The sequence below is a fragment of the Fundulus heteroclitus genome, chromosome 2 (genome assembly GCF_011125445.2).
Source record: "Fundulus heteroclitus isolate FHET01 chromosome 2, MU-UCD_Fhet_4.1, whole genome shotgun sequence".
Classification (NCBI taxonomy): Eukaryota; Metazoa; Chordata; class Actinopteri; order Cyprinodontiformes; family Fundulidae; genus Fundulus; species Fundulus heteroclitus.
The window spans coordinates 11,555,777-11,578,870 of NC_046362.1; the positions used below are offsets into that span (position 1 = coordinate 11,555,777).

The following is a 23,094-nucleotide window of genomic DNA, read 5'->3' on the forward strand; positions in this document are numbered from 1 at the left end:
ATCAGGACTGATCCACATGATGTAAATCATGGGAAAACACCTGCTTCCCACCTGACCCCTGACACGGCCCGCTATGATCTTTTCCCCCCACCAGGGCGACGAGAGCACCGTTCCTGGGACACAGGGGAACCCCACTCCTCTGAACTGCGTCCACAGACAAGAGTTCATGACAGGGAGGGTCCCCCGGCATCCCACGAACGGCCGCCGATGCCAGGTAGGTGGTCAGAACTGGAGCCTCCCTCCTATCGTGGTTACCGCAGACAGGAGTCGTCAGGAGAGGACTCAGATGGACCAGCTCCGATCCCTGAACAGGGACTGCGGATGCGTCAACTTGAGTCCCTGGCCCGAGACATAGAGCGTTTTGATCCTAGCAATACAGAATCCACCATTGATGACTATCTTAGAGAGGTAGAGCGCTGTCTGCTAGACTTATATAGCCCCTCAGCTCGAGAAAAGTTGAAGCTTATCTGGAAAACCACGTCCAGAAGTGTCCATGTTTTCATAGAAAGCCTCCCTCCAGCTACACGTGACCGTTATTCAGCTCTTTGTCAGGCTTTAAGAGAAGAATATTCGGCGTTTACAGACCCAGCTTCGGCCACTCTTGGAGCTTTTGCAATTCAGCAAAAGAGAACTGAAGCACCAAAAGAGTACTACCGTCGCTTGCGGGCTGCTTACTTTCAGGGACGAAATGCTCCCGGCTTGGAGGAAGACCACACTTTCAAATCTTTGTTCCTCCATAATCTTCATGAAAGCGTGCGTTATGAGGTTACCATGCATTGTAGAACCAAGAAACTTACGATGCAGGAAATCAGGAAATTCGCGCAGGTGGCATGGGAAACACGTGTCCGGCCCAACAAAGGAGCCGATAGTGATAAAAAGGTTCTGCAGATTCAAGCCGAACCAGAAAAGAGTTTAGGTCTGGAGGGACATGAGATGCCTCCCTTCAAACCTAAAACTAGATTTGGTCCTAAGAAGCAACATGGTTTTGAGCCGCAGCAGAAGAAAGCTTCCCAGGATAGGAGAGGTCAGCATGGCAGCATGGAAGGTGAGAGGTTTCAAAAATGGCACAGGCCGGATCCAGCTCAATACGGTAAGCAAACTGACAGGCCAGGAAAGCCGAAAAGCACACATGACAACAAAGGCTGGAACCTGCGCATGGAGGAGTCAATGAGAAAGGAGATAGAGGAGACTTTTCGCAGGTTGCTAGCCGAAACAGTGCATCAGATCGCGCCGCAGCCGTCCCAGCCATCACCCAATCCTGCCGACCCTCCAGGTAAGCCAGGCCCAAAACCCCAGCCAGCATGACTAGGCGTGGAGCAGGCTTCCCCTTCTAACAGAGTTTATCTGATTAAGGGGGGGGACCAACCGAAAATTCACCAACAACCTTCTAAGATCCCATCAACAGGTGATCAGAAAGCCCCTTTTCTAAGGTTTTTAGGTGAGCTAAACCATCATGAAAATGCGCATCGCTTATACTGCTCAACAGTTATCGGAGGATGTGTAACTGCAAATGCTCTTTTAGACACGGGTTCCGAGATCAGTCTAATGTCCTCAGATTTGTTTGATGAGGTGACCAGAGCTATGGTGTCTCTTGGGAAACCGTTCCAGGTGGAGACCTGTACCGTGGGCATCACTAGCTACACTCAGGATCAGTCATGCATCACCAAACGGGCGTGGTTAGACATCACTTTCCGTGACATGACCCTGGTGCACCCCATCTACATATGTACTTTGGACACAGAACCTTTTCTTGTGGGTCAGGACCTGTTGAACAGGTTAGCCCCACTCATTGACTGCTATCATGGTCATCTTTGGGCCCAAGTGGGGACTCCCAAGCCCCTCACTTCTGGAAGTGGACTGTCCGTCCCTATCCACCAGGTGACCTGCTCAGAAGAGCCCAAAGAACTCTTGGTACCAATTCTGCCTTCAACAGAGCCGATTTCCAAATCCTCTGACACACCCCTGCTTGAGCTGAACAACCGCTCAGTTTACCTGTTAGTGGAGAATCCAACCCACATGCCGATCCAAGTGGTGGCGAAGAAACCTCTTGGGGTGCTCATCGAAAGCTCTTTCCACGACTTTGAGTTGAGCATTCCCGTCATCGGAGACCTGCCCTTATTCTTGACTGGCAGACAGGACTCTCCAGACACCGTGTTTACTTTTCATTCCAACATGATCCAAATCAGGCGACATGAAGCTCTGCCTGCTGGATCCATTTGTGGTGCTACGCTTGAAGCTGAAGGAAACCTGTTGGTGTATGCGACAGCAACCGACCCAACAGAACCAGCACCAAATCAACCAGGAGACCGGGACTCAACCACTGAGCCCTGCCCTGGTTTCGAAACAGAAATTATGCAACAGCTGGGAAAAGCTGATGCACTGACCACTGAAACAGAGGAAACGGCACTTAAGGAGCTGTTTTATGAGTTTCAGCCCATTCAGCCCAAAGATTCAAACGAACTTGGGATCACACTGACACACGTCCATGACTCACCAGTAGGAGAACACAGAAGCTGCAAAGCTAATCTGACAACTCTCCCACAGGTGACGTCCTGGCCTTCAACGGCCCAGGACACCCAGGAGTATGTACAAGGCTGCTTAACCTGCAGCCAGTTACAACCCACACGACCACTAGACCAAGCCCTGCTTCAGCGAAGGGGGGTTATATTTCCGTGGTCACATTTGCAGACTGACTGGATCGGTCCAGTCCCCGAATCGTCAAGAAATAACAAATATCTTTTGACAATAACAGGCAGTTTCACAGAATGGGTCGAATGTCTGCCGGCACCGAATGACACCGCTGTCACCACTGCAGTCCTGCTGCTAAATCACGTTTTCAGCCGGTGGGGCCTTCCCCTGTCCATAGACTCGGACAGAGGAACGTCAAACATTCTGACCGTGCTTTTCAACATGTTGGGCGTGGAAGTTAAATTCCACATCACCTACCGCCCACAGTCATCCGGACAGGTGGAGCGAATGAGCTGCACCGTGGCCAGCATGTCAAAGGAACATGCCAGTAGCCATGACGGGGACCGGGATGCAAAGCTTCCCCTGGTCCTAATGCTAGTCCGCTCTACCTCACCATGCTCCACAGGGGTGACACTTTTCCAGATGATGACAGGAAGGCAAAGGACACTTCCCCTGAATCTCATCTACCAGCCCGAAGACGTCAGTATGACAACCGTCTACACTGCCCACCAGTGCGTCACTGACTTAAAAGACCGTCCCCGAACGACTTTCGCGTGGCCTCGAAAGAACCTAGAAGCCAGCGTGCAAAGTCCAGAGTACACATGGGTTCAAGCGAACCAAACTAAACCGTCCACCAAACTCTCCTCGCAGGGAAGGGAGCCTAACTCCGCCCCCGCCGAAGAGAACAATGCATAGCATTAAATAGGACAAGTGCATGTTTAATTAGGACATTTTAAACATGCACTAATAAAGCAAATGTCCATACATAACTTCACGTCCATAATTTCACACTCAGCCATAACACCATGCATTGCTTTGGAAACGCTCACAGAAGTGGTAAAGAATGACATGATGTATACTCAGGTTGTTAGAGATTTAATGCAGGACCTCACTCGAGAGGTTAGCTCATCCATAAATAGCCTTGCTGAAGGACGGATTCCTCCGTACCTGGTACCAATAGATTTGGTCGAAAAGGTTCTCAAATCTGCCTCTAGTGAAACACTGCAACCACCACAAATACACCTTGCGTACAGCCTAGGTAGTGCAATTCCAATATTTGTAAATCCTGACAACTTGGAGATAGGATTTATGCTAAACCTTCCCATCATTGAAAGAGCTAATGTGTATAGGCTTAAATCAGTATTGAATGTCGGTTTTTGGCAAGGTGAGACCCACGTACACCTACAAACTCCCTCAATATTGGCCTATCATGATGCTGATCCCAAGCTTTATTTAGTCCCTAATTTGGATTTGTGTACCAAAACCAAAGACATCCACTGGGTATGCCCAAGCAACCCATTTATCAGAGACGTTACCAATTACCTGTGTGGTCTAATGAATCTCCTGAACAAAACTGTCAGGCTAGAATGACCCTTAAAGATGCAGGTGTGGAAACCAAAATTGAGCGGGCAGGTAACCGCTGGCTCGTTAGCAACCCAGAGGCAGAAGCCCTGTTATCCTACGAGCAGCATGACACAGTTACTAGACTAAAACTGCCCAACCAAACCATTTTCTGTTCCCCACCTCAAGGTGCTCCAGTCCACATTGGAAACATGGTTCTGCATCACCTTGACGTTGATAAATATGACTCAGAGATTGAAATAATAGATGTCTTTAAGGGATACAATTTCAGCATTGATGTCGGCATTGAAAGACAGCTTTTACTTGCAGGCACCCAGCTGATTAAATTCAGTCTCACTCCATCAGAGTTGAGCTCGGTCCCTCTGCTTCGCTTCCCCAGAGCTACAGAGTCGACCGACACTCACATTATGACCATTATTGTGGTTCTCCTTGTATTTGGATGGGCCATCACTACTGCGATGGTGTATGCAGCATACAAGCAGATCAAACAGGTGCAAACCAGGATTGACGCCCTCACCTTTGTCGCTCCCAGGTTCGTAACCTCAGCTCCTCAAAGGCCACAAGCTGATTAGACTACGAACCGCTGTCTCTTTCCTTTCCCTTTTTCCCTCTCTCCTTTCTTTGGTTCAAAGTTCAAACCTGATGACCAATGAATGTATTGACAATGGTGATTGTGAAGTTTGCATTTCTTTTTTTTTTATTACTTTATTGTTGCCTTATTAGCCAATAGAAATGACTAGCTATAGCTTAGTCCTGCCCAGGCTAGGTCACTGACCCAGGCACAATGAATGCTTCGTTTTTCCTCCTCTTGGATGATGAACTGAACTGCATGAATCCCAATGGACTACTAGAAAGACTATTAGGTTGTTCCACTCATGCACAACGGATTTTCGTCACGCCAGAATGGACTTGGTTGTAGCTTTAAAGACTGTGACCAGCATCCCACTCTTCAAAGCTAAAGGGGGTATGTTGTGCCAGTTCAGACGTGACAGAAAGCGGTAACGGACTACGTTACCCATGATGCAATGTGGTCAAAATGGCCACCAACTCATGTGGTCAAAATGGCCACCAACTCCCATCACGCAACACGGCAAAATGGCCGCCGATCAAGGAAACAGCATCAATTCGGGACGTAACGGACTGCGTTACCCATGATGCAATGTGGTCAAAATGGCCACCAACTCCCATCACGCAACACGGCAAAATGGCCGCCGATCAAGATAAAGTTGCTATGGTGATGGCTATAAAAGCCGATCACACACGATGAGCTTCCTTCTTCCCTGGCTTTTAGCCAACCCGAGAAGACACGCACAGCTGATTCCCACGCCACGTGTTCGATTGCTCGCTGGACCGAGATTTTTCGACGCAACGGTTATTCCCTGCTTTATAACAGGAGGTCGACTTAAATAAGTACTTTTAAATTCCCTCTGATCAAAAGACTGAGAGACGCCGCATCTCCCACTGATCGAAGAGGACCCCGCTTTTGTCTGGCCAACAAAGCGACTGTTGAACCCGGAGGAAGAAACGAAGCAGCTTCTTCCCCGTCCCGCTGCAGCCTGTGGACAACTGCGCTCGTCGAAGCGCGTCCAGAAAGCCGCATTTCTCGGAGCTTTCCGGACCAGCCCCGAGGCAACTCAAAGTAACGGGGTTTTCCCCCTTTCATTTCTGTCTCACCAACAGGGTGTTTAGAAGTGCCTGGGCAGGCGGTAGAACTTTGTAGGTGTTGGTTAATGCTTTTATTCCACGACGAAGTTGGAATTACTTTGCTGAACATTTTCTTTGTATGTGCATGCATTGTACATTTGATTTGCTGTGTTGATTTGTGATCCATCAATAACCCCGCCGTGGGTTACCGCCTTATTTCTTTTAATCTTTTTCCCTGCTTCCCCCCTCTCTCTTTTCGCTCTTCTTATCGATTTAATCTTTTGTCCGAGCAAGTCGCGGGCTTCGCTTTAAACTCCCAGTTAGCTGCGCCCCTCGAAGCGAGGCATTATCCTATCAGCGTAAGCGTGGTTACGTCATTAGGACCTCCCCTTATACGTCATCGTAGCAGCCATCTTGGGAGGGTCACGGTATCTGGACTGTAGGTAGCTTAGCTGAACTAGCTTTGTGTAAGACATCAAAGCGTCCAGTGAGATTCCCGAAGCTGTTCTGTCTATCAATGCTGATACGTGAAATGCCGGTGTTTCGAGGGCGGTGTTAAACAACTTTGAGTTAAGTTAAGATCTGCTAACCGCTCATTTTAATCCATTGTTTATTTTGTTTTGTTCTTTATTTCCACATATATATTTTGCATGTTTTAGTTTAGTAATGAGTAAGAATTCCAAAGTTGTTTGAATCAGAGAATTACTGTAACAGGGAATTGCTTTTGGTTCAATAAAACCAACCACTGCGGAATAGACATTGTTTTGTGTTCAGTCCAATTCACAGTTACATGGTTATTCAGAAATCAGAGCTAACCTCCTTTGGAGTTAACATCTGACATTAATACAGAGACAATATCATTGGATGGTGATAAGGAATAAGGATTTAAACTCTAATTGCAGTTACATTGGGGTTCTCACAGCCTGCTGGATAAACCTGGTCGGTTAACAGTCCGACCTGATCATTTATTCCAGCATAAATGAGTTCATAACAGAAAGTTAACTAATGCATTAGTGGTATAAATACTTATAAGCTTATAGCTAACATCACCACCATTTGAACTATATTTGTTATAGCGAAATTTTGAGTTGAATGATTTATTATTTAAATTATAATACCAAATTATAATTAATAATAATAATAATAAGCATATTCAACCAGCTTATGGCATAGCAGGACCTTTGGCCCAATATGGTCAGTAACGGGCAAAATAAAAACTGTGGAACGCTTTACATTTTATGGGCTTCCTAATACACATGCATTGTATTATATTACGGCTGCATAAGCAACACACATAATTCATAGATGTTACCAGAAATGATGTTCAACAAAGCGGGCTTAATTTTTTTTTTGTTTAAAATCTGTTTTTTGATTAGTACATGGTAAAATAAAAAAGGAAGGATTAGAGCACATAGAACTAATCAGTGCAAAGCTTAACCGTAGAAAAGGTGCCCTGCAGGTTCCTTGATTTAGGCGTAGTAGATTTAAGAGGAATGTTAAGGACGCACGCATCAGTGCGTGTGTCCTTAAAATTCCTTTTCCTTTTTACTAAACCCCAGAACAAAGAGTGTCAAAGAATATGTTATGTGTTGATGCATATACTGACCAAAAAAAGTGGGAGTTTTCGGTTTTAAGGCATTTAATGAACAGGAAAAAAAAAAAAACATTTCCTAGTCAGAACTATTTAGTGAAAACTGACATTTTGATCAGTGCATCATCCTAAACGTATAAAAGTTTCGCCTAAAAACCTGATTGGTGTACCAAACTCAATTGTTCTCTTGGATACACTCAGTCCTGTGACGCCGTTTGGTGCTTAAGGTAAAACTTCAGATGGGAACGTAAACCCTTGTGTCCTGGAAAGCGAGGAACGTGTCCTCAGCTGGATATGCTCTTGACCTTTTTTCTTCTCCTCTCAACAGCCAAAGACTTCATCAGCTGCTTAATGGAGAAGGACCCTGAGAAGAGATTTACATGCGACCAGGCTCTTGAGCACCCCTGGTGAGGAACTCAACCGCCACGCGGTGCCACAGCAATACAATCACTGGGAACCAAACACACAAACACACACACACACACTGCGATTTCACAGCGTTGTGACGCAGATTGCCAGCTTACGCATGTGTCATGGAGAGCTCGTCCTCCCACAGTCATCTGTCAGCGTGGCTCCGAGCAGCGAGCCCACCTCTGCCGGCCGCCGCCAGCTCTCGGGGAGAGATCTTCTGAATAAAGGCCCGCCAATTAGTGGCTCATCTCCTCAAGGATCCTCGAAGAATCTCGATGTCTTAATGAACAACCGGGATGTCTTCCCAGGTCTGCGTCAGTCCTAATGAGGCCGAGGCAGTGTGGGCTGACGTGTCCCTCTGAGGGGGGTGGGGGGGCAGGAAATGTGTTAGGAAGTAACGGGCATTTTGGGTCGTGGGCAGGTGGTCCATCTGATGTGGATGTGTGCCACGTGTCGGCGGGAACAGATGCCATAATGGAGAGAAATGGTTTTCATTGACGGGGGTTTCATAAGGAGATATGATGATGAATGAGAGGGACCCCGTGCGGGAAAACAGCGGCCCATCACTCAAAAGTGCTGCAGCTGAATGAAAATAAATGCAGGGAAGTGAATGTGAAAGCGGCATGGGGATTGTTCTGCAGGCAGGATGAATCCAGATATATAAATCATCTGTGGATGCAGTTATGCTGCGTGTGGACGGATGCTCTGACTGCTTTTTTTTTTTTTCTTTTCTCCTCAGGATTGCCGGAGACACTGCTCTCCGCAAGAACATACACGAATCTGTCAGTCGGCAGATGCGCAAAAACTTTGCCAAAAGCAAATGGAGGGTATGTGAAACTTAATATGTTGTTTATCAGAGCATGAACAAAAAAAAAAAAAAAATCACTTAACATTCTCCTTTCCTCTTGCTGGAAACAAAACAAAAAAAAGTGTAGCAAGTTGTGTTTTGCGCCCCCTGTGTATAGCAAGCGTTCAATGCGACGGCCGTGATCCGCCACATGAGGCGCCTGCAGCTCGGCACCAGCTTCGGCAGCAGCATCCAGAGCGCCAACTCTGCGCCGAGCCCTCAGAGCCGAGCTCCGGCCAAGAGCCAGTCCGTGGACTGCGCCCCGCTCTCCCTGAACGACTGTAAGTGACTCTGCGGACGCCAGCTGGGATCAAAAGTGACGCGTTTGACTTTCAGCCCCGAGCTTAGCCCAGTCTTTATCCTGCTGCCCGGTCCATTAGACCACCAGCGCTTCTGCTGCTCTTGGGTTTAACGTCATTTATTTTATCTACAAAGCTCTGTAGCAACTTATCCAATACCAGGCATAAACAGTCTTTCAAAAGCATTCACACCCCTTGAACCTTTTTCACCACAAACCTAAAAGTACAGTTTAATAATATTTTGCTTGTTCTAAGGGGATAAAAAGTGGCACTTACAGTAATTGGGAAATTGGAAAAGCATGGCGCGCTTACTTTACTATGATACCCTTAAATAAAATCCAGTCAGACCAATTGCCCTGAAAAATAAACTACTGGTAAAATATCACATTGCTAGCTTCAGTGTAAATAACAGCTGTTCTGTGAAGGCCTCGTGCATTTGTTAAAAGGGAAGAAACAACTTTACAAAGATTTTTAATTAAATAACATTCAGGCTATTTTAGGATATTGAAGGTTTCACACATCATTGAACAAAACAATGTTGTAATTTGCTGACTTATGTTCAAAGTGTGATCTTTTTGGCCATCTGGACGGAAACAAGTTAGTTTTTTTTCCTCTCCAAAATCTAAGGCTCTCAGACCCTGATGGGCTGTGAACAGGGACTGGGGGGGGTGCTGCGCTACATGCTGCTTCTTAAAAACAACGTCTGTGAACATTGGTACCTTTATTCTGCTAATTAAAACCATCCCAAACAATATTCGTTTTGACCCTGTGTTGTGGACTACATCAAGATGTCTGGAGTCACGAAAAGAAGAGAAATAAGCCATGCTTTGATTTTAGGAACAAGTGCAGATTCAGACAGTCGGCGAACAACACGGCGCAATTCTGATGGACCAAGTGTTAAAATCCAGTTGTGATGTCAAAGATGAAAATTGTTAATCCACGTTGTTCTACTTCTTTTCGTAAATCCAAAGAAATCAAATCCTAAGCAAATAGGTCAATGTTCATGCTTGTAATGTGAGAAAAGGGAATGAACTTCCAGGGGTAATAATGGCAAGGCTGTGAAAAAAAAAAATTTTTGCTCAGTTATGGACATGTACACTAGTTATTGTACATGCAGATCTGCATTTAGATACTGCCACCCTAAAAAAAAAAAAGATACCTTCCAGCGTTCCTGGTCTCATCTGTGCAATAATAGACTTTGAGTTAGACAAACTTTATTGTCATTTTGTATGCACAGAGTGCGTACAGAACGAAATTTCGTTTGCATTCAGCTTAAGAATTTCAGTGAATTGCAGTGGATTTCAGAATAAAGTAACTTTGCAGGATAATAAAATAACTTTACAGGATAAATGAAGTAACTTTGCAGGATAAATAAAGTAACTTTGCAGGACAGTTCCAGGATAAAGTGCACAGTGATTTCACAGTACAGCAACTGAGATGTAAACAATGCAGGACTCATGTGGTACAGAGTCCAGTTATAGCTTCAGCAGTTCAACAGTCTGATGGCAGCAGGGAAAAAGCTTTTACAGAGCCTGGAGGACCTGCAGCGGAACCTCTTCCCAGATGGTAGCAGGGAGAACAGTTTATGGTGTGGGTGTGAGGGGTCTCTGATGATGTTACGGACTCGGGACACATAATAACAATCCTCTGCTTGGTTATGTTGGTTATTAAAAGGCTCTGGTCTCAGTTTTAACTGCTGCACATCCTATAACTAACCAGCAATTATTTAAAGTATTTATCAGAATAAGCACACCTAACTCATGCAATCTCTCTCCAGGTCCTCCTATAGCTCCTCTTCCGTCTGTCGTTAAAGCACACATCCAGGACTCGGAGGCCCCCGCGCCCCTAGAGGAGCCCCCGGTGGTGGTGGCCGAACCGGCCCGGCCGCGCCCCTCCACCGTCACGGTCATCCACACTGGGACTAAATGACGCCAGGTTCCGCGGGAGGTGAGCTGGGAGACCACCGAGCTTTGAGGCCGCCGTCGGGGGCCGAGAGGGGAAGGGGTCTCATGATGCGACGTGGTTGCCCAGTTTTGCCCATCCCGCCGCCTCCCATCTGTTAACGCCGAACCCGGGAGGAGGAATTTGAGGAGCGCTGCCTCGGCCTCGTTTAGCAGGGCTCAGCGCGACACCCACCTCTTCCCCTTCACATCGTCACGCAGACCTGGAAGCTCAGAGAGGTGGGGGGGGGGGGGGGGGGAGCGGAGACTCACCTGAAGCTGCTGTCGTGTTGGAGACCACAGGTTTGCCCGGCAGGCGAACGGGCGGCTGCTGTGGGAGGACCAGGACTGATTGGATCTCTCTCTAGGAGCGGCCGCCTGTCTCGATCGTGAAAGGCCGCTCCGCTGTATGCCTTGTGTAAATATCCCGCCTGCGACCGTCCTGTAGAGTCATGTCATTCAGGTGAAACGTGCGCTTCAAGCCGTGGTGAATACTCGTGCCATCATCTGCACTTTGAACTTCCTGTTATGCGGGCGGCTCCCGTCCTTTCCGCTGTGGTGTTTGCTGTGACGGCTCACGGCATCATAACTTCCAACAGTATGGCTGTCAGTGTTGTGTCTTTGCTTTTTTTGTTTTTTTGTTTGTTTTTTTGGCACGGTAACAATCAGAGCAGGACGATGTGCAACGGTCATGGCTGTGATCCGAGAGAGAGAGAGAGATAGAGAGAGCACAAATTACCGATTTATCTTTTTGGAATATTTATTTTCTTATAATATATGACTTTTTTTGTAAGAATATAATTTGCTGAGATGTGTAAATGTTTATTAAAACTGGACTTGAAGTCGTTTGCCACGTGAGTACAGTACCCGATAGATGTGACGATTTGCAATCTGCCGTTTTTATTAGGCGCGTTTCGATGTGACCGTAGAGTCCTCCTTTATCCACAGGAGGGCGCTTTGTGAGTTCTCAGGGATCTGCAGGGATGTGTGCTTGAATCTAACCAAACGCCTCTGTGTGATCATTCACAACTGACTCATCCGACATATTCAGAAAGATTGTGGAAAAAAAACAAAAAAAACAACATCAACGACATCCGAATCCTGCTATTTATCCCCGTGTGCCACAGGGATAGATGTTTACTTCCTGACACTATGTTTCTTCTCGGTAAGCCTCGAATGGGCCGGGATGTGGAGAACAACCGGTCGTGTGTCCATTCCTGACCGCAGTGGCATACGGGCGCGAAGGTATTCTGGTAGGTTTTGCTCCCATTGCAGAGTCGGATGAGTGTACAGTGGTGCAGTTGAAGTGTCGTGCTCTGCTTCCGCTCCTGAAGTGGCTGCTCTGAGACCAGCCCAGCCTCTCCGTGTTTAATCACTGTGCTTTCATACCAGCCTGTTGAATTTAGCAGAAAGACTCTTTGTCCTCCCCCCCCCCCCCCCCCACTCCTGCTCTGTCGCTCTCTAAAGACTGCCTCTCACAGAGAAGGGAATGGGTCCGTCTTTGTATTTTCTCTGTGCTTTCTCTACTTAACTTTAATCACTCAACATGAATGTGGGATTTAAAAAAAAAAAAAGAAAGAAAGAAGAAACGAAACAAGTGCATGGCCAGTATCTAAGGTTTTGCCACCTTTTAATCAGAAAATGTGGTGAATTTCAAAGATTTTGGAAGTCTACTTACTGTAAATACAAAAACTCTACAACATTCGCCAGTGTTATGTGTTTATTTTTTATGTCAAACATGAAGCACAAAAAGATTTTCAAAGCAGAATATTGCAGAAACATGTTGCATAGTTGATTCAAAAAAAGGGGGGAGGGGGGTTATTGCATGATATAATTTTATGCTAAGTAATTTCAGAAGATTTTCCACCTTTAATATGAAATATGACCGTTTCAACCCAACTGAGAGCTAAGCAAACTAAAGAACCCCATGTCCACGCTAAAGCAGGGTGGTGGCTGTGTCACACTTTGGGGCAGTTTCTCCTCCGCTGCAGTTAAGTCCAGAGAATTTTAAACTCTTTTATTTGAACGATTTTAGCTTCTTGTTTTTCTCTTTTTTGCCTCTAACTGATTTTCGTTGCTTTTTCAAGTGAGTTGTACAGAATATGTCGCATTGAAGGTAGAAAAAGTGGTGGTGCAGGAGCAGAAAAACCATTTGGTGTCTGGTAAACGTCAAATTAAGGCCTATAGAGACACAAATATGACCAAGAAAAGTTTATGAACTGATTTATTAACAAATTTTTTGTTTACATAGAAAATTCTTGACATTTTAACAGGGATATTTTTTTTTGTCCATTATATGATTTTTTTTTTTTACCTTGAAGTAACATAAACAAGCTTCAATTTGGACAGCATTACACAGTCGTTACATGTGAGCTTTTTCCACATAGACCCTGTTACACACACACTACAGTAATAGGTTGTAAGTCCTGTTAAACACCAGGTATAGAAGCATAAAATATTGGCATGCTTTGGTACATTAAAATAAATGTCAGGTTTTATTTACCATCATTTCTAAGCTCAAACGTCTACAGAATACTGCATGTTAAACCTGCCATTAACTTAGAAGAAAAGATTATCGTCCTGCTTGCAATATTTATTATACAAAGCATAGGTGTAAAACCACATGTCTTCCCATTCATCTTTACTCAGATTAAATGTTCAGTTTTGAGGACACCTAAAAGTTTTTGTGACATGAAGATGGTTTAGCCTGCATCAAGTCTATGACTGGAAATCACTAAATCTGGCCTGTTTAGACAAATTAACAGAAATTACCCAGAGTTTATATAATTGGATGAGTAAAACGGGCATATTTTTCATTCATAAGTGACTAAATACTTCTGTATGGGTTTGTTTTTGTTCTCTTTAGCTATTTGACTGTAATTTGTGAAAATATTTGTCATTTTAAAAATTTAACATGTCTGAAATGACTTCTGTGAGTGAAATTTTCTTCGGCATTTGTTCGGGCATTAATTGGCTACCCGATTAATCATACATCAAACATCTGACTAAGATGTAACAAGTACCATCTGGATCACTGTAGTTCCAAAATACGAACCAAACTGATCATTCTTTAGCTACATGACCAGATTCAAACAATAAAATTATAGTTGCAATAATTGGACGACATTTTTGATGCATCTCTACCGTTATCCCCAAAATACTGAAATGCATGTTCTCAAAAAAGCGAAGCATATTTATTGGGACTTTATTTCCCAAAGTCGTAGGCCTCCTGCGCGGGTCTCAGGCGGTGTGGCGGTTGTACTCGTGGGGAGGATCCATCCCATCGTAGTGGAACTCCCTCCACTGCTCAGTGCTCTCTCTGGTCCTCTCATTTTGCTCTAAAGAGAACAGGAGGAGGAAGATGAGCGTGTACATTTTTTAAACTCCCCCCCACACACACAAACACTTCAGCTGCAGCTGTTCTACGTGCATCCCATACCGTCATGGTCCTCCTCAGCGTAGTTCTCAAACTTATTCCTCTTCTCCTCGTGAAACTCCCTCCTTCGCTCGTCTGCAGCCAGAACTTGACTCTGTTCCGCTGGAAACACAGCAGATAAGAAATTAGCCAAATATGCATGCATCTATCTATCCATCCATCCATCCATCCATCCATCCATCCATCCATCCATCCATCCATCCATCCATCCATCGTCTATATCCACAGGTGGGGTACACCCTGGACAGGTTGCTGATTTAGTTTTTTTTATTGAAATACTTCTGTTTGCTTGATGCAAGTCAAAGGGACCAGTTAAAGCCAGGATTGTGACTGTCCTCATAAATGTGAACTGCTGTGTTTGGCTTCTCTATATATTCTTTTTTTTTTTTTTTTTTTGGGGGGGGGGGGGGGTCATGTAAACAGCACAACAGGGATAAAGTGAAAGGAAGTGTATGGCACAACTTTAAATCTACCATAGGGTTTTCCACCTAAACTTACTATTTCCCATCATTTCAGTTTATGTACAAATGGCCAATTCAGAGTGCATGAGGTCTCACAACACTACAGAAACAAAGTCAATTTAGTCTAATCATGCGGACAGACTCCAAGTCAAGTGGATACATTCCCACTGATCCTAGTAATCAAACAATGCTTTTAAGTTCAGTTTATTATTCAGATGGGTTAAAAAGCTTTTTGTCTTAGGAGAACATGCAGGTCGCATAGAGCTTCATCCCAATTTGCTTCCTGGATGAGCATTGAGCCTCGGTGGATGTTCGTCTGCATTGTCATTGACTTTGAGGCAATCCCTCATACAGAGCATGCCTGAAGTGACAGTGGAGAGGAAAAATCCCCGTAACAGAAGAAACCTCCAGGAGAACCAGAACCAGGCTCAATGTAACAGACTATTGTAGCTAATATCACAGCTAACGAGAACGCCAGGCTAGCTACTGTGAAGAGAAAAACTGGAGACAGCATAAAATTAAAATGTGAAATAATAGCAAATAATGCAAAATTGGAGAGTAGTTGTAAAACGTAGCAGAGTGAGGGAAGTGGCCACTATGTCCTCCAGTAGCCTAAGCCTATAGCAGCATAAATGCAGAGGTAGCTCAGGGTAACCTAAGCCACTCTGAGCTTTGTGAAAAAGGACAGTTTTAAGATTAGTCTTAAAAGTAGACGGGGTGTCTGCCTCACGGACCAAAATTGGGATTTGGTTCCACAGGAGAGGAGCCTGATAACTAAAGGATCTGCCTCCCATTCTACTTTTAGAAACAGGCTAGGCACAGGAGCGCACTAAAAAATAAACAGCAGATACTTACAGATTATGCTCACTGCAAACCCAGCTTTTATAGAAGAGTGGCACAAAAAAAATCCAATATTGAGAAAACCTAAAAAAAAAAGTCCCATCTGCACAACCCATGATGGAAACACAGCAAATGTGGAAGAAGGTGCTCTGGTCAGATCAGACAAAATTTGGTCTTTTTGGTCTGTATGAAAAAGCCATCAGTAACCATCTGACCAAGGTTACTTCACAGCATCTCAATCACATTTAAATCCAGACTTTAACTAGGCCACTCCAAACCTTCATTCCGATGTCTTTTGCTCTTTTTTTGGTGTTGTTGTTTCCCTACAGAGGTGAACTTGCTGGTTTACCTTCTGATAATTGTCCTGCTCCATAACTCGAGTGTATGGCTGAACTCAAGGCTATGAACCATTGGGCTAATCTCCTCCAGCATTTTATTCTATGGAGCAGAATTTCATTGTTCCATCTGTGACGGCAAATCGTCCAGTTCCTGAGGCAGAAAAGCCTGCCTCCCTGTTTAAAGGTTGGTGCAACGTCCAGTTTCTGAAATACTGTGTTAGTTGAACGGCAGACATGGTGGGACAAACGCCTTCAATAAAGTTCTACGTTTGTCTCACCAGCCCTCATGATATTTTCCCAAACTTTTTCTTTGTGATCATCAAGATTTGACAAATGCAAGATGGACCTTCCTGGATTTATTTTGGGTTTGACTGGGTCTTGTTTCACTAGACCTTTCCTATAGATAAACACTGTAGCTCAGTCTCTTTCTCGTTGTGGCATAATGAACTGAGTTCACTGAGGCCTGCTGTGCTCCAGGTGTTCTTTGTTCCTTTGCCACATCTTGTACGGGTTCAGGATGTGCTCCAGGTAGGAAGACCACATGGAAAAAAAAACCTTTGGATCATTTGAGTCTCAAAGTCTTAGAAATAGGTGTGCAGCTTCCAAACTGATACAAGTCAATACATTTGTTTCTCGTCTGTTTCTTTAGATCAGAGAATGTTGTGTTGTTCGGTGGACTTTAGCCTTCTTCACGTTTTCAGGTTCTGTTAAAGTTATCTCTTGATTTTACAGATCTGTCAGCAAACGAGGCTGGAAAAATGTTAGCAATTACAAATAATGACAAAATAGGAAAAAATATAATTTAAATATGTTGTGTGTTCACTCATGTGTCTCGTATTGAATATCTGATACAAAATGTTTAAATGGCAAAAAGCAAAACAGAGGAAACCCGACGCGGGTCAAATACTTGTTTATGGCAGACAGACTGAACAAGATTTACAGACTGAGGGTATTGGTGTTATTATTATTATTATTATCATTAATATTATTACTTTAGATGCTTTTTAGGGACGTGGAATGCAGGCGAGACCATTCAAAGTGTGCAGCCTGTTCATCCTGCAGGCCTGTATGATTCCCCCCCCCCCCCCCCACCCCTGTCTGGTACCACGGTTGCACATTCCTCATTCGACGCCCAGCCGCTCTCCCACCTACCCGCTCATCCCTCTCTGTTGCCAGCTTTGATTTCTTGCTCTTTTACCTACAGAGACTGTCACCTTGTTGGCAGACGCGCAGTGTGTTACACAACATGACCCCCAAACGCTCTTGAGACTGTTAATCATGCAGCAAGTGATTGCTTGTGAAGGGGAGGTGGGGGCGGCGCGTAGCGTAGAGACACACGTACTGCTGTGGGAGCTCCATGCTGCCCTGTGACTCCTGCTGCAGCAGACGGACAGGTCTGCGGTTGTCTGCGGCTGGTCCGAGCCCAGAAAAAACGGTGGACCCAAAAAGGCAGACCGATGCGAAAATCAAAGCAGCTTGTTGTTTGTTATATGTCTAAAGATGGAGATCAATTCAATTCAGCAAGGATAAACATTTATAGCGCAACACCACCTTGTCTAAAAGCTGAATGGGTACAAAAAATGTGGGGAAGATGATATTATCTGTTGTCTTAGAAAGAAAACACTGTGACAGACTTAACCTCAAATTGATGTTTGGTGCTTTGACCAGGATCTCTTTCCATAACTCTGATGTTTCCAGTTCACCAGAAAATGTGCTGAAATTCTACTTTTCAGGTTGGACACATATCGTTAAGACAATGCAGCTTTTTATTAAATATGTCCATCAAGTATGAATTCATGGTGCCAAACATTCCAATGTGTTGGCTCTGAAATCGACCACTAGTCTTTATTCTGTCGGTAGGTTTTAGGGTTGAGAAATTGTAAATAATTAGTGTACAGAGTTTGTGGCAGAGCCTTTTTTGTTTGTTCTTTATTGCATCTGATTTAAAACAAATCAAACCAGATACCAGATAAGGTTCCTCTCCTGTCAAACTCTCCTCTGCTTAATGATGACTCACAGATTGTCAGAGAATCCACATCGACTTACCGACATGCAGTAATGCCCGCAGCCTTTCTGATCAAACCACAGCTCACGCTCCCACAAACTCACCGTTGAGCTCGTCCTGAGATTTCACCGCCCGTCTGCTGCGCCTCCTGAAGAAGTTGGAGGCATCGGCTTCTTTAATGAAGATCCTCCTCAGCGGGAGACCTGCAGGCGGGAGGGGGACAGGTTGTGGTTTTTTCAGCACTGAAGGGAATAAACAATAGGATGCACAGGAGAGAAGTGCAGCTCCGCACCTGCTGGACCTTTTGCCTTCCCTGTGCTGCGAGCCACAGCTGCAGATTCAGCCCCGGGAGACCCTGTGTTTGGAGGTAAAATGAGACAAATCTTACTAAAAATAACAAGCACATCTCAGTAAAACACAGACAAAAGTCCTTGCATAAGAACCTGCACCTTTCACATGCAAATGTTAAAGCATTTGACTCACAGTTCAGTGCAAGCAGCACCGCAAGAAGAGCAAGGAGGGTTGCATGCGTCCAGGACATTTTTAACTCTCTCTGAGGCGTTCAGAGAAACCAGCCGGGGAAGGAAAAGCAGGAGGGACCAAGACGAGGGAGACTTGGACCAGAGGTGGGCTGGAGAGCCTTGAGCAGCCCCGACTACTTGTCAGGGGAGGGAGAGAGGCTCCCTGCAGATCTGATGATTAGAACAGCAGAGAAAGTGACAGGAAAGTGCTTGAAGGTTTTTCATTTAATCATGAAACAATTTATTGTCTGATTTTTTTTTTTTATGAATACAACATAAAAAAATGCATAGAGTTAGATGCATACGTCCTGCATCTAACTCTATCACCCTTCCTCTCCTCAATGAAAGGAGACTTCCTTCACATAGTGCAACTAAGGTTAATTTAAGTGGGCCTTTAGTCAGAGAAGGGGACAAACCCAGCTATACAAACTGAGCATGAGGTATTAGTCTGAGAAATTCTGGCAGTGGGGGAAAAAAAAATGGACAGGGCACAAGAAAAATATTGAATTTTCAGGATGAAGAGTGACAGAAAACAGCTGTGCTTGCAGAACTTATGCACAGATTTCCAGTCAAACATCTCCTATCCACACGAAGCAGATACGGGCCCCTACAGACTTCACCCCCCCCCCCCCCACTCCCTCCGCTCTGCATAAATTGGGCCCGGCATGGACCAGCCCCGTGTTTGTTTGACGATTTTCCAACCTGGATCCTGGCTACTCCCCAGAAAACAGTGAATGTCCCAATGTTTTGTGAGAAATTTGAAGGTGGCGGTATTTTGGCTCCTGGGCAAGTGAGAGGAAATCGCCCGCAGGGTTTGAGAAGCGAAGACAGCAGCGGGAATGTTCTGCTCGGCTCGGTGTGGAAGCAGAAGTATGACTCCGATTTGCACAAATGGAACATCACTTTTCAGTCAAATCGGGACGTAAAATTGTCCTGAAGTATAAAAAAAAAAAAATCAAAAGATCTATCCGTCCTTTTTCCATTCTTTCCTAAGTCTTCCGAGGTTGCCCTGCCTTGTTCCGGTCTCCGGTGGTTAATTAAAGTCACCCTAGATAAGTCACAGGGCAACGCAGGGACACACAGGAGAAGGGAAAGCAATCATGCATGCATATACTCACACCTTAGGGCAATTTAAAGTGGCTGAATAAATTAACATCCATGTTTCTGAACTCCATGAGGAAACTGGAGTACCAGTGGGAACCCACACAAGCGTGAGGAATATGCAACTCCTCACAGAAATTAATTCCTGCTGCAAGGGAACAGCGCAAAAAAAAACAACTGCTTTTCCAAAACTCCTCTTTGTGTGCTCAGTTTGAAGCTGGAGAACGCAGTGGAGTCTAACTTGGTCGCCGTGGTTATGCACAGACACACTTCCTGTTTACTCCAGTCAGGCCCGAGCAGCAACGCTACAAGCAGAACCACATCCACGCCAGAGGGCTGGTAGAGCGCATGTTTTGGTACGTGGAAGAGTCGTTTCTCAGGAATACGTCACATTTGGAACCGAGAAGATGATATATTGTTATTTGTGGCAACTGCAGCGCTTCATAATTAACTCAGACCAACTGAATATTACAATCTGAGGTGCGTAGTAACTAGTTACATTTACTCGAGTAACTTTTTGAACAAAATGTACTTTTAGGAGTAGTTTTACTGCACTGAGTCAGATTATTACTCAAGTATCGCTACTCTTACTTGAGTAAAATATCTGGCGACTCCACCTACTGCCAACAACTTAATTTAATAAAGAACTGGCTTGTTTTAACCAAAAATACACCAGAGAGGCAAAAACATAGAGTTTATGTTAAAGTGATGCTTCTTTTTTGTACATAAGCTTTGTTATTTTAATGTTATTTTCTATCTGCTGAGCTCACTGAGGTCAAATAAACGTACTGTAAACATTAGATATTGTCATTGGAAGTACTTTGCACTGTTCTAACATACAATATATACATCAACAGCTGTAAGTATGGGTTTCAAGTTTAATGTTGAAAAAAAAAGGTTTAGAAAAGGTTCTTCTGCCTGAATTTGTTGTTTTGCAATTATATTATTCTTTGTATATCTTTTCATTTTTTTTTACTTTAAAATGCCAGAATTTGCACGTAACGTCATGCTTTTGTCTGTCCGATTACATAGTTTTTAAATAATAAATCATCCGCTATAATGATGAGTTACTCAGTACTTGAGTAGCCTTCATACTGAATACTTTTTTACTCTAATTTGGTAATTTCATCCCGGTCAACAAATCTCCCAGGTCATCGTTCTGTGGTCTAACTGGGGGTCCCCCACCTGTCTTGAAACGCTCCCTACGAATAACGGCTGTTGTTTTCTTTTTCTTTATTTTAATGGGACCTTTACAAGGCAATATATGGCCTCATATGAGCAAACCTACATTTCATTGTGAGTGATTAGAACAATGAAGATATTATAAATAGTATAAATAAATCTCACCTGAATCTGCTGGAGGGTTCTGTTGGTAAATTTTTCATTTGAGTTGTACTCATCTACAATTACAGTCCATGCATTTAATTTTTTTAATTTCTGTGGTTGAATCATGATGTTTGTCCTCAATTATGGGATATCTTGAAATTATTTCCTTCAAAAGCCTCTTCCCACTTTCACTCAAGTTTTTTTTAACGCTTTCTTTTTCTCTTGTCCATGCTGGGTCAGAAGCCAGACTCCTGTTCCACACATTGGCTGCTAACATTTCTTATAGGAAAACCCCACCCTTGCCCCATGTGCACGATCTGATTCGGTTTCCAACACATGATGTGACTGGTCCTTGATTACCTTAGTGAGAGACTAAATCTGGAACGACTTAATCTGAATTTAAACGTCTCAGACATCAAGTGGATTAGTGTGGATTAAGTTAAACCAGATTAGTTTAGTCCTGGTTTTATTTAAGCCCTGACTGCTAAACTGGCCCTGTATGTTTAAACTTGAGTAGATTTGGCACTCAAGACTAATGATTTCCTTTGCTTATCCATTCAAAACTGCAAAATGTGAATATTTTTGTACTGATTATTAGTCCCGTGTGAATATTTACTCGGTTTATGTCTTTGTTAGATTAAACTGAAAAGAAGTTCCCTATTCCTGCTAAGGAGGGGCATCCCCACAGCATAATCACTCCATCACCATGCTTCACTGGAGGGAGGGCTCGTTCAGGGTGATGTGTGGTGCTGCTAGCTTTCTGCTATCCTTTTGTTTTGCTTGTCAGCTAGAAAGTTAACCTTTGGCGTCATCAGATCAGAGCACCTCGTTTCACTCGGTTTGTGTCCTATGGCAAATAATTGTTACGGTACCTTTGTTGCCAATATAGCATTAAGTGTGCTTGACAAACGCTGCTTGTCACGACTCGATGCAGTCTGCTGGGTTTCCTTACATAGGGAAACTTTTTGACCAATCTGCCTGCAGGACTTGATTGAATTTGTAAAGTGCCTTCGAAGACGTGTGTTGGGAAATTGCCGCTATATAAATAAAGTTGAATTGTTCTGGTGTATACTAGAAACAGCATTTTTTATTTATTTATTTTTTACAGATGTGTATTATGTGTTTTGTTTTTTTGTTCTTCAGGGGTATTCCAGGGATGCGTTTCCATGGCACATTTTTTTCAGAGCTTTATTTGCAAGTCGTTTTGAAAATCGCATAGGCTTTTCTTTCGCCTTCCCACCTGCGTGCTGCTCTGTGCTGTTCTACTGTGCCGTTATATTTGAAAATGTGTGGTTGTAACCACTGAGCTATATTATACACTGGAGTGTTGATTTTGCCGAAAAACTGAAGTCACTGGCCGCCATCTTGCTACTCCCTACTCGCACAGAATTTGGTTGCAACAACAAACAGTTTTCTGGCTGTGTGAAAACGTTTCACAGGTAATTATACAGTCAGTGGATGTACTAACACTATCAACTACTAGGAAATTATGTGCTGAAATATTTTACATGTTATTCATATTAAATATATATATATATGTCTATATAAGTATGTGTATATGTATATGTATGTGTATATGTATGTATGTATGTGTATATGTATGTATACATATATGTAAATATGTTTTTGTATATTGTTATTTATATATTTATTAATGTTATATATATATATATATATATATATATATATATATATATATATATATATATATATATATATATATATGTTTAAATGAATAAAATGCTAAATATTTCAGCACGTGACTTTCTCAGTACTTGATAGTTTTAGAACATAACATAAAGGTATAAGGCATTTGACATTTTAAAAGTTTTAAGCCCCCCTTGAACATGAGAAAATCCTCGTTATTCGATGCTGTAGCGCACATATTCCCTAGTTACTGGGGGGAAATAGGGAGTACCAATATGGCGGCTGGTGGCTTCAAAGCGACTCGTTCCAGCACTCCAGTGTATATTATACTGTAGCTCAATGGTTGTAACTAAAGTCCCTTAAATTAAATTTAAAGGACTTTAGTTGTAACCTGATACGCAGGGTGTACAAACTTTTCCCGGCGATTTTCACAAACATTCCCCTATTGTCCACCAGATGTCGCCGTCGAGTCGCGGTCGACGCCGTGTAGTTTCCCGCAGCCACCGGTAGGCGGCGCTGTTGTCGCCGTGGCGACTCGACGGCTCCGCAGCGGCCGACCGACCGTCTGGTGGCAGAAGGCAGCGTCAGCTGGCGTGGAGAGAGGGACCGACGCGGTAATCGCTCGCTGCCATGGTCT

General features: G+C 44.0%; 2 protein-coding genes across 2 annotated transcripts in view; one reads left to right on the forward strand and one right to left on the reverse strand.

Moving 5' to 3' along the window:
• The window catches only part of camk1db (calcium/calmodulin-dependent protein kinase 1Db), a 49,632-nt gene extending 37,145 nt beyond the window's left edge, over nucleotides 1-12,487 (forward strand). Inside the window, exons 8-11 of the mRNA XM_012880413.3 lie at nucleotides 7,614-7,692; nucleotides 8,436-8,523; nucleotides 8,662-8,824; nucleotides 10,620-12,487. Of these exons, the coding sequence (XP_012735867.1) occupies nucleotides 7,614-7,692; nucleotides 8,436-8,523; nucleotides 8,662-8,824; nucleotides 10,620-10,771 (482 nt within the window). The 3' untranslated portion in view covers nucleotides 10,772-12,487. The remainder of the gene's footprint in view (nucleotides 1-7,613; nucleotides 7,693-8,435; nucleotides 8,524-8,661; nucleotides 8,825-10,619) is intronic.
• Nucleotides 12,488-13,073: 586 nt separating this feature from the next.
• Nucleotides 13,074-18,552, reverse strand: ucmab (upper zone of growth plate and cartilage matrix associated b). Its single transcript, XM_036147710.1, has 5 exons — nucleotides 18,346-18,552; nucleotides 18,155-18,217; nucleotides 17,967-18,065; nucleotides 14,222-14,320; nucleotides 13,074-14,120 (listed from the first exon to the last, which is right to left on the reverse strand). Exons 1-5 carry the CDS (start codon nucleotides 18,401-18,403, stop codon nucleotides 14,023-14,025), a joined length of 417 nt encoding a protein of 138 aa, XP_036003603.1. The 5' UTR covers nucleotides 18,404-18,552; the 3' UTR covers nucleotides 13,074-14,022.
• Between the last annotated feature and the right edge of the window lie 4,542 nt (nucleotides 18,553-23,094).